The sequence below is a fragment of the Gorilla gorilla genome, chromosome 3 (genome assembly GCF_029281585.2).
Source record: "Gorilla gorilla gorilla isolate KB3781 chromosome 3, NHGRI_mGorGor1-v2.1_pri, whole genome shotgun sequence".
Lineage (NCBI taxonomy): Eukaryota > Metazoa > Chordata > Mammalia > Primates > Hominidae > Gorilla > Gorilla gorilla.
Window position 1 is genome coordinate 182,765,196 of NC_073227.2, and position 12,582 is coordinate 182,777,777.

At 34.0% G+C, this 12,582-nt stretch overlaps 1 protein-coding gene across 4 annotated transcripts in view; it reads right to left on the reverse strand.

Moving 5' to 3' along the window:
• The window catches only part of FSTL5 (follistatin like 5), an 807,335-nt gene that overhangs the window by 363,524 nt on the left and 431,229 nt on the right, over nt 1-12,582 (reverse strand). For all 4 annotated transcript variants that reach the window (XM_055384072.2, XM_055384069.2, XM_019026097.4 and 1 more), the window contains one exon: nt 9,476-9,596. In XM_055384072.2, the coding sequence (XP_055240047.1) occupies nt 9,476-9,596 (121 nt within the window). The remainder of the gene's footprint in view (nt 1-9,475; nt 9,597-12,582) is intronic.

Sequence of the window (12,582 nt, forward strand, 5' to 3'; positions counted from 1 at the left end):
CCTGTCCCCACCATTACAGCATATATCCATGTGACAAACACATCTCTGAATCCAAAAAATACAATACGATAAATACATTTGATGTAACTCTTTCTAAAGTAAATATTCTATTTATGTTGAGAATATATACAAGTATGTTTGTCCCTTAGATGAAATCACATTCATTTTAGTATATTTTTTTTGAATTTCTGAAAAATAAATATTAATACAAAGTTCACACCATGTGATTTATGTACAAATGGAATTTGCACTTAAATTCATATTTAAAATACTTGGAATAAAATTTTAGATAGAGAAGTCATTATAATTTGACATTGTAATGTTACACTGTCCAAGAGGGTAGCCAGTAATTAACTACATGTGGCTATTGAGCATTTGGCTTATCTAATTGAGATATGCTGCACTGCAATAATGTAAAATATACACCAGGTTTCAAAGACTTGGTAAGAAAAAAGAATGAATAATATACACTTAATGCTCATATTGGTATGATAATAATATTTTGGATGTGTTTAAGTAAATAAAATGTTATTAAAATCAATTTTGCCTGATTTTTCTTTTTTTAATGTGACTGCTAGAAAATTTCAAAATATTAGGATGGCCAGCATTTTTTGTTTATATTATGTTTCATTAGACAGTGCTTCTCTAAGTATAAAAGTGATAGTTTGGGCATGATAATAAATAGAGTGTTACCTTCATAATTTTAAAAATTATGATTTTCAAACAATGGCAGCCATTAAAAGATGATATTCATTTGCATTTTAAAAAATTAACTGTATGGTCTCACTTATATGTGGAATCTAAAAAGATCTGAAAAACATAATCCTTAGGCAAATCCTACCTAAGATTACTATACTGTAATCAGTGGAAAGAAATTTTAGGTTAGATGCACTAAGTTATGACTGACAATATATGGTACAGTGTGGAAAATAAGAATGATTGGTCAATTCTCATTTTATTGCACTGCAATTACACTTAGAGTCAGAAAAGACCTTACTCTATTAATATTTGTATGACAAAAAAAGCAAATACTTTAAGAAATAAATATGATAAATGTTTCACTTGAACTGTCTAATTGTGTCTGCTTTTAGGATTAAAAATCATTATGTTAGCAAGCAAAATGTACCAGTTAGAGAGCAGAGTGTGAAGAATGCCAGATACTATAGGTGAAAAAAAGAACCTAAAGGCACAATAGTGGTATCCCATTAAGGTAATCTTACAAATGGGAGATTAAAGGACAAAATGAAGGACGGAGTTATTTTACCATGGGAAAAACCTAAGACTTAAAAAAAATACAGTTTAAATTGGTATTGCTTCTCTTTCTCTCTTTCCATTACACTTGGTGTATAAAAATAATTTACTATGTTTAGGAGCAAAAAACTCCTTTTTGAATACATGTCTATAGTCTGGGTCTCAGCAATCATTTTGGAAAATCCTTTCCCTAAGAACCCGTATAGCAACAGCAACACAGACTAGAAAGCAATGAAATGGTGCTGAGTGGTATTTCCCAAAATAGCCAGGGGATAGCTATGAATTCTAACATAAAATGTTTTATAATCAGCCCTGGCACAGGGACTCACACTTGTAATCCCAGCACTTTGGGAGGCTCACTTGAAGGTAAGAGTTTGAGACCAGGCTGGGCAACATAGCAAAGTCCCATCTCTACTAAAAAAATAAATAAATAAATTAGCCAAATGAGGTGGCACACTCTTGTAGTCTTAACTACTTTGGAGGGTGAAAGGGGAGGATTGCTTGAGCCCAGGAGCTCAAGGCTGCAGTGAGCTATGATAGTGTCACTGCACTCCAGCCTGGGTGACAGAGGGAGAACTTGTCTCAAAAAAAAAAAAAGAAAAAAAAAGGATGATCATACAAACTAAAATGCACATTATTAATTTTGTAATGCTAGCATGTAATAGAGGAATTATTCTCCAAATATGTCAGGTGATTAAGTTGCTGCAAGGTTTCATATTATAATGATCTGTATATATGGGATTATTTTATAGTAGCTATAACATTATCTAACACAATGATTCCCAAATCAAGGTAAGCTTAGAATTATCAATGCCTTTGTGTTCGAATGCAAGGTTTAGTCTCTCAGAGATAATTCATGAGCTCTAGGCCAGAGGTGAATTCAGTTGCTCTGGTAAACTTTGTTGTTTTATTTTTCAAATAGCAGAGATACAAAATAGTGACACATTATGATGTATAAATCAGTACACTTGAACAAAGTAAGGATGCCTGTGAAACCACTATAGATGTTAAATATAGACAGATGATAGATGGACGGATAGATAGATAGATAGATAGATAGATAGATAGATAGATAGATAGATAGATAGAATGTTTCCAGCACCAGAGATGACCTGATGTTTCCATCCCATTCCTTTTCCTTTCTCACAAAGGCTACCATCATATTAATTCTAAAACCATAGAGGAGTTTTAGCTGTTTTGTATTTTATCTAAATATATTCATACTTGATGGATGCTTATATGTTCTGCTTCTTTATCCAGCATTATTATTTTTCAGTTTTCTTACATCCAACCTCTCAATCATCAGCACTTTTGCTTCTGCCCTTACATCTATATTGAAAGTCTCATGACCAGAGTTACTAGTAAGTTCCTTTCTGCCAAACCTAGTGGCCAAGAAGACTTCACTTTTTTTTCCCTTGGATTCAGCTTTGAAAAATGTTCATCAATTCTTCCTTAGTAAAATGTCATGGTGGTGCCCTGCTTTGGACACCACCTGTTAAAATGCATTTCAGTTTTAATTCTGGTATGGACTGAATTGTGTCTCCTCCAACTTCATATGTTAATGCCCTAACCCTCAATGTGACTATATTTGGAGATAGGGCCTAAAATAACGTTAAGGTTTAATGAGGTCTTTAGGGTGAGTCCTAATCTGATAGGTTTTTTGTCCTTATAATATGAGACACCAGACAGCGTTCTCTCTCTTTGGTGACAACGCAGCAAGAAGGCGGGCATTTGTTTGTAAGCCAGGAAGACAGCCCTCACCAGACACTGCATTGGCTGGTACCTTGATGCTAGACTTCCCCATCTCAAGAACTATGAGAAATGAATTTCCATTGTTGAAGCCGCCTGTCTAACATATTTTGTTATGATATCCACTAAGACGGTTCTGAAGTCCTCCACTTTTGCTCATTCTTTCTCTCTTTACTTGCTCATCTTGAATGACCCAACCTTCTGACAGATCTTCAGTTTCTACCTATATATTCCCTATCTTTATTTCTGGCTGAGGTCATCTACTTGAACCACAATATTCTCCAAACAGAAGTTTGTGTATTTTTTAAAAATATACCAACATTTCCAAAATTGAACTCAAAGTCTTTCCCTAAATTTGCATCTCTTCCCGTGACCCCTGCTTTAATAAACAGAAACACCATTCACCTTAGTAGGCAAGCTAGAAATCTGGGCATTATCCTTGACTCAAGTCCTCTCCCTGTCATGTATATGTAATCACTCACCAATTCAAGTTAATTCTGTTCAGAAGTTATTTCGCAGATATGGCCACATTCCTGCATTTTTACTGTTGCTTCTTTGGTTCTGGCCCCGTCATCACTTTTAGCCTATATTAGTGCAACATTCTTAATTTTGTTCACTAAACTCTGCTATTTTTCTCAAACAAAGGTTTTTATATACTAATGATCTAATATCTATGAATGCTAATGTAATATTCATTTTTATTGTTCTAATTATTAGAAGCTTTCAATAAGTAATATTTTAGTGTAGCAGTTCTGCTTTCCCTGGAAAATGAGTTCTATTTTCCCCATAATGTCATTATCAAATCTATATTGCATTAAGAACTGTTTCAGCCAGGCGCAGTGGCTCACGCCTGCAATCCCAGAACTTTGGGAGGCCGAGGCGGGTGGATCACGAGGTCGGGAGATCGAGACCGTCCTGGCTATCACGGTGAAACCCCCTCTCTACTAAAAATGCAAAAAATTAGCCGGGTATGGCGGCTGGCGCCTGTAGTCCCAGCTACTCCGGAGGCTGAGGCAGGAGAATGGTGTGAACCCGGGAGGCGGAGCTTGCAGTGAGCTGAGATCGCGCCACTGCACTCCAGCCTGGGCGACAGAGCAAGACACCGTCTCAATTAAAAAAAAAAAAAAAAAAAAAAAAAAAAAAAAAGAGCTGTTTCATATAGAGTGGTGACATTTTCAATATAAAAGTTAATAATTAGGTGATTTTAAATTTTTTTAATATTTTAGAATTTTAGAATCATAGTTACCTCTTTTAAAGAACAATAGAGCTATTACACAATTAGTGTTAATATGATGTTCACAGTTGATGTGTTTTACTGACAAAAACTTAATTATTTTTATGCCTGCTAGAAACATACCTTCTTTTGGATATTTGTACATATAAAGATCATGTTGAATTAATAGAAATTTTTAAAAGTGTAACATTAGAAGTTGAACACACAAAAATACATACACATCTTAAACTACATATATATGTATATGGTTTTGGGAGCTACAACTTAGAACAGTTTAATAACACTTCAAAAATCTATCACATTTACCAGAACGTCTCATACAGTTTTAAAAGTTCATACTCCTCATAAAATTTCACACAATTTTAAGGTTTAGTACTACAGTCAAAGTAATTTATTATCTAACTCAGGAAATGAAGTACATAGGAAGCAGTTTCAGAACAAAAATTCTATCTCTGGGAAGTCATTTATACCATTCTTGGTTATCTAGAAACTCTAAATGAAGTAACTCATTTCTAAAATCAATAAGCATATAACATCACTTCATCATTTCAATTGAGTTTCATAACCTAAGCAAATAAAGACATTTATTTGAGCATCATTTCTGAAGTTAAATGCCTCAATTAGTGTATGGTTATCTTGTCTGATGGCAAATCGCTTATATTTACTGACAGATTTAAATCAGAAGTATAGTATTCCATGCAAATCATACTTAATGTTATAATTTGATTAAATTTAAATTGGAAGACAATGAAATATTTAGCACTTGGTATAGAATAATAGCACTATTAACTCATTTTAAATTCTACGAGAAACTTTTGTCCTGGAAAATGAACACACTTTACTGAATATACTCATGACAACAAAATCCAGGGTGAAGGATGTATACCACCTTACCAGAGAATTTGGTATTTCCTCTCTGTATTCAAAAGTATGTCACTAAACTTATTATTTATTGGATCCTATTAAATAGCTTTCCAAGTCTGTTAATCAGACAAGGCATGATATGAAATACTTTAAGTACACAATAAGGATTTACTTTAAATATGTTAGTAAAAATCAAATTATTAACAATACTAAAAATTATGAAGAAAAATTAAATAATTGACCATTCAATACCTATGGTAAAATATTAAAATAATTTATCTAATCCACAAAGAAAAAAGGTATTTTTGAAAAACACGTTATGTCTACTGTAATAACACTGCAATAATATAAAAACACTTGATAATATGCTATTTTTTTTTACCATTAACTTTTTCCTGTTTGCGGATTACCCTTTACTATCTTCCATTTTATACCATGGCAGAGAGAAAGAACCTGGAACTCAAGAAATCTGTTTACCTTTGTATCGACCAGAAAACAATTAATGAATCATGATAGGTTTCTAACTTCTTCTGCCTTAGTTTATCCCTCTGGATATTCACTTAAGGCTTTTCTAGCTTTCTGAGCTTCTTTTTATAAAGTATGTGGAGGAATGCATCCTGGATGTGGAAAAATGGTTCCTTTTTAGTCTTAATACATCTGTCATTTTGATCACTGTCTGTCTGAGATTATATATTCCTAGGGGAAAGGAAACCTATCTTTGTAAGTAGCTTTGACCATCACAACACCCTATACACAAAGGTACATAATACATGATTTTTGAACAGATTTCTTTTCCCATTAGTGTTATACATTTTTTATTCATGATACCTTAGTATTTTACAGTTTTCTAAAATCATGTCATTATACAAAGCCTGTCACTAAACTTCACAAAACCCAAGTGGATTTAATTATCAGGTAATTTTATGGAGAGAGATAAAGAAATAGATAAGTATTTATAATTCTCATTAAAGTATAAATATCTTCTCACTAATGCAGATACAATCCACACAGGTCAGTTCTGTATCTCTGAGGGATCATTATATAGCTTGACGCCTAGTTTAAATAAGGGTGAAGCACTGAAAATGTAATACCTTACAAGAAGTTTGCTTGGTGACACCAAAAAGAATATGAAAATATTTCCTGTAATTGCAGCATTACTTAGAAAAAACATTATTTCCACTAAATGATGTTGTGAACAACATTTTATCATTGTTATAGGATAGTTTTGATTATCTAAAAAGAAAAAATAATCTCATGATTGCTGATTGCCAAGCAATTTCATTACCCAACTAACATCTCTTTATGGCTATTAAAAATGTAGACCTTTTGTATTATACATAAATTTGACCTAATGGCAGAATCATTACTATATTCACTAAATTCATTGTATTTACTACAAACAACTTCCATAAAATTTTTAACATACTACTTTCTAATAGTTAATGAAACCCACATATATTGCCTTCTATCCAAATTCAATATTCCCTAGTACTTTTATGTGTAATCTGTTTTACTATATCTTTATTAAAACTTTTTATTGATTATTTAGATTTCTGACTTGTAAAATGTTATTTATAAGGATGATGCACTGATGTACCTTGTTTTTTTAGCAACATCAAATTACATCCCAAACGCAGTACTATTTTTCCCCTTGACAGGTGCAAGCAGTAGTATTTTAGGCAAAATTATTTTTACTGATAGGGCCAGGGATTGCTTTTCAGTGTCTTTGCTGGCTATCATAAAAATAACAGATTACTCATTCACATATTTCTATTGTTTCTCTTCCACTATTGCACCACGAACAATAACTGTATTTTGAATAAATATCTTACACAAACATATCCATTTAATACTCTTGTTGATGCTGTGTAAACTATATACGATTGAAATTATTTCCAAGCATGGCTGTAGAATTTGCCTACTTCTGTTAGTCAAGTCTATGTATCTTTCTATTGAGAGATGGAGGTAGTGGTTAGGAGATTAGACTGCTTATTTGTTAAAACTATTTAGTAAAATGCCCAAAATAATTTCTACATTTTCATAAAATTTCAGGTTGCAACAGATAATGCAGTTGGACCAGGTTTTCCTAAATGCCCTAATATGTCAACTATCTGACTTTTTAGATATGTTATTCTTTCTGTCTACTACCCTTTGCTCATCTCCAAAAGTTTAAATTCACTTGTCCTTAAGATTAATTTAGTTATTTAATTTCCACCACCTTCATAAGGTATCCCTGATTTCCAAAACTAAATATCGTATTTTCAACTTACTTAATATTTTGTAGGCTTTGTAAATAACACCTATTTCCTTCTATCTTATATGATAGTATCATTCATACCGACATATGCACACACACACACACACACACATTATTATATGTAAACATAAGTTTTTCCCTGACAAACCACATTTTCTCCCTGTTACCTTGCCACCACGAGCACACAAAAGAATGCCCACCACAGCAGGAAGCATAGGGAAAAACACATAGACTTCACAATTAGGTCAATATGAGTTTGATTAGAAACTCAGCCACCTATTTGTTAATTTCTGTGTATTTCACCTCCTTCATATAAAGTAGAATAATAATGCTGTGTTCTTTTTAATTTTTTATTTTTTGGAGACAGAGTCTCACTCTGTTGTTTAGGCTGGAGTGCAATTGCGTGATCTTGGCTCACTTCAACCTTTGCCTCCTGGGTTCAAGCGATTCTCCTGCCTCAGCCTCTCGAGTAGCTGGGATTACAGGCGCCTGCCACCACGCCCGACTAATTTTTGTATTTTTAGTAGAGATGGGGTTTCTCCATGTTGTCCAGGCTGGCCTTAGGTGATCCGCCCACCTCAGCCTCCCAAAGTGCTGGGATTACAGGCATGAGCCACTGCGCCCTGCCAATGCTGCTTTCATTTTATCATTTTTGAAAAGTACCTAATCTAACAACACCCTTCTAAAGAACTAACAGTTTACCGGATCATCCTGTGTTGCATTCTGCCTAGTAACTTAAAGTGAAAATACAACTTAACCACATCCAAAGAGCGTATTTTTATCGTGATTTAAAAATTTATAAGCTACAACATTTTTCATACATTATTTTGCTTAAATTATCACATAAAATATAATACAGTGTTTTAATAAAAATTATCATGCAGTAAGAAAATTATCTTTATTTACATGAATTTTTAAGAAGAAAAATACATTTAAATAACTTCTCCAACATCAGACAGCTGATAAATGGCTAAAAGTCAGGGGCATAATTCAAAAAAGACCTTTTTACACAAGTACATATTCTACTTCCTATCTTTTCTGAAAAAAATAGAAATTTTGGTTTCAAGTTCTGAATTAAACTGAATCCTGTTTAATTTTCCTTCTTTGGTGATTTTCTAATACCAACTAATAAATTTACTTTGTCTTTCTTTCTTTTACACGTAGCTCCTAAATCCTTGTTTTTTGTTTATTGTTTCTTAGTCCTTTCTCTTTCAATTATTTTACTAGTATTATTAATATTATTGCCATGGAGTCTTGCTCTGTCACCCAGGCTGGACTGCAATGGCGCCATCTTGGCTCACTGCAACCTCCGCCCCCGGGTTCAAGTGATTCTCCGGCCTCAGCCTCCTGAGTAGCTGGGATTACAGGCATGCAGCACCACACTCAGCTACTTTTTGTATGTTTAGTAGAGAAGAGGTTTCACCATGTTAGCCAGGCTGGTCTTGAACTCCTGACCTCAGGTGATCCACCCACCTCAGCCTCCCAAAGTGCCGGGATTACAGGCGTAAGGCACCCATTAGTGGCCTCTTTGAATTATTTTTAAAGAATAACCTGATAAGTAATTTTGGTTAATCAAGTCATCTTTATGACTCTGTTCTAAAAAACAACATTTAGTCACTCTGAAGACACACTTCGGCAATTCAAACATGTATCAATTTTTCCAAAATACCTTAATAAAAATATAACTCTTCATTCTAATGCCAATCATTGCCCTTCAAATACACTCAAACTACATCTGTTAATCCATTTTGGTTTCCCAATGAAGTTAAAATATTTGAGTGTGTAAATAATTGTTTTTGATACATGGTGACAACTAGTCAAAAGCTCCTCCTGCTCTAAAATAACCTTGAAAGCAGCATTGAGGAACTAATGTCTTAAACTATAATCAATGAGAATTGATGATATTCGTGGTTATCAAATATTTCTAACTGTTCATTTCAGAACTACTGAATCCCTTAGCTTTTTCATATGTTTCAATACAACTTGCAACTTAAATTCACTAAATTATATAATTTTTCTTAAGAAACAGCTTGTACTATGAGAGCAAGCAAATAGACCATATTGTGTAAAGCAACAGGAAAAAGAACAAAGGGAAATTGGAGAATGAATCTTGTACTCACGGAATGCTCTATAAAATTCTTCAAGAGCCAGGTGCTTGTCAGCATTAAAATCATCGTATTTCAATAGAACATACAAAGTACAATCAAAGAGATCCTTGCCAAGTTCTTCCTGTTTTATCACCTAACAAGAAAATTATAACCATACCTTTAGATTTGTGTCTTAACATTTCTATAATATAATTTATTATATGTAACAATCACATAATAGATCATTTCATGTCTGCAGCAGGGCAAAGAACTCAATTTTGGAAAAATCCAGGTTTTTAGTTACTGAACAATCATTTTTAACCTTTTCAAAGATATAAAGTTATGATGTTAAGATAGGTAATTACAATTTCGTTCAAACGTTCTAATATAAAAGTTTCACAGTGGAACTCAACAAATCTGAACATTTAAAGAACATTTTGTATTTCATGCATTTTCTTTGCTCCATTTATACTGACTCAAGGAAATACTTCTGCATGAAAATTGCCTCCTGTGTCTCGGTGACCTATGTCAAAATAAAACAGTGGTCTTTCCCAATAAAAATAGTGAGACAGTTTGTCCCGACTTTCTTCCTCATATGATTTGTAAAATAATGAAGTTAGGTTATTTTTTCTCCTCCGCCTGAACTCCTCCCCAGCTGGAAGTTAAGTCATTTGGGATTGTGCATGAATTCCCTTGGTCACAAAAGAGCTATTAAGCAAATGACTGTTTCCAGGAGCTAGAGAGAATTAATGCACCGATTGATAATGAAAATCTATCCAGGCGTGAGTGAAGAAAATCATCAAACTTCTTTTCTAGTCTGTGCTCTAGTCTATGGACTGCGGCTGCAGCTTTTTGGTACTCTACTGATTTTGACTATTTCTTGTCATATAACAGAGCTTCCCAAGATTTTTCAGACATTTCTATTGTGGTAGCTGCATAGCTGTGACCACGGTTTTTCATACTCTCTCACATACAAAGGCAGGGATTTATATTGCTTGAAGCTGTGCGTCACAGTGGTTGGTTGGTTTGTTTGTTTTAAAGGTGGTGCGGTATAATCAGAAAACAAAGACTTCAAAATCAGGTGGCTCTGGGTTCGGGACCTGCCAATGCCATTTAATACCTCAATAATTTCTGGCAAATCATTTACACTTTCCTCAATTAGAAAATGAATGTGAAGATTTACACACACACACACACACACAGACAGAGTCAGGTGTAAGACATAACATACAGCATACACTCAAAAGTGATCATTTAACATTAAAAATAGTAATTTTTACATAATGCATTGCTTCTTTAAATAATTCACTGCAGACTTCCAGACATCGGCTCGTGCATGTTATGGTTGCACATTCACAATGAATTATCGTTTCTTTTGGTGGAGCAGAATGTCTTGGACTTTCTTTAGTACAGCAAAGGCAGATTGGTGATGCTACTTTCTAAAGATCCTCAGATGCTTTTGAGCTATTTTTTCACCTTTTTTGGAACACTCCTGTGTTGAACGTTTCATGATGTCTGAGTGTAGATAGACTGAGGAGATAACTCTGAAAATGGAGCTAAGCATCTGGGTCACTGGAGCCTCCAGCACCCTCTCTAGTCAGCTAAGCAGTGATATGTAATGTTAGCACATGCAGTGCTAAATAGAACTTTTGCAACTCAGTGAGTTCTTTATTTTTGTGTATGTACCAGTGTTAAAATTATATTGGTTAAGCTGATTATTTGTTACCTTGAGGAAGAAAAAAGGCAAAATCTTATCTGGTTTAACTGACTCATATAAATAGAAATTGTAGATGGCAAGCCCTAAACTTTTGCACAGTCCAGCTGGATGGATTAACAAAATTACCTAACGCTGAAGCCATCTCTTCTATAAGCCTAATAAAAATACATATATTACAATTTTTCTATTTAGAAAGCAACAGAGCTCTCAGTCATTCTCCATTTGTTATTGGTTAGATCATAGAAAATGACTTTTGACTTTTCCCGGGGGCTGGGAGAAGGGGCAGTGTGCGCGATTCTACCGCCCTATGCACTAAATATGTACAATGTTAGCATTGTGGTAATGTTTAGGATGCAGTGACACCAGGCTTTATTCAGACATTTTAATGACTTTTAGTCTCTCATTTATTTGTAAATAGAGATGAGCACAAAGATGGGGAAAACCTTTTGTGATTTTCTGTATCATGTTTATTTCTGTTTTAATACTTTACAAACTTAATGTATTAGACCAAGATATTGGACTTCCTACTTTATACTTATCACTGGCTCTTGCATAAGACTAGTTTGATCTTGATTTGATCTTGGCCTTCACTTGGTCATGATGATACAACTTAAGCTGGGCAGGCCATTTTAATGCATGTAACCTTGAGAAGCCAGTCCTGGCTAATAAACTTCTTATTTTTTAAGCCCTTATCATCTATACTGAAGCGTATCCATGCACAGGACAAAGTAGATTCATTTTCTTATTCTAAATATTTCAAATATTTGTCTGCTCATTTATCTCATTTAAGTGGGTCAATGAAATACCCCACTTAAAACATGATTCTTAGTAATTATTTCTCTCCTTCATGTGTCCTGAGGGGAAGCTTTGTCACATTCTGGTGTTTACTAATGAGGGAGGTACTTTCCTATGACTTTTCTTCTTTTCTGTTTTTTCACCTTTTTTTTTTTAATTTATTTTATTTTATTTTGTTTTTTTTTTCTTTTATCAAAATTTTTTTTTATACTTTAAGTTTTAGGGTACATGTGCACATTGTGCAGGTTAGTTACATATGTATACATGTGCCATGCTGGTGCGCTGCACCCACTAACTCGTCATCTAGCATTAGGTATATCTCCCAACGCTATCCCTCCCCCCTCCCCCCACCCCACCACAGTCCTCAGAGTGTGATATTCCCCTTCCTGTGTCCACGTGATCTCATTGTTCAATTCCCACCTGTGAGTGAGAATATGTGGTTGAGGTATCATTGATATAAAAATGGCACATATTTAATGTATAATGTTTTATGTGTTTATAGGACATTTCAGTCAGCATTGAAAAAGTGGTTTAGGTACCCAGAATTTTTGTTTGTTTTTGTTTTTGTTTGTTTGATTGTTTTGAGACGGAGTCTTGCTCTGTCGCCCAGGCTAGAGTGCAGTGGCGC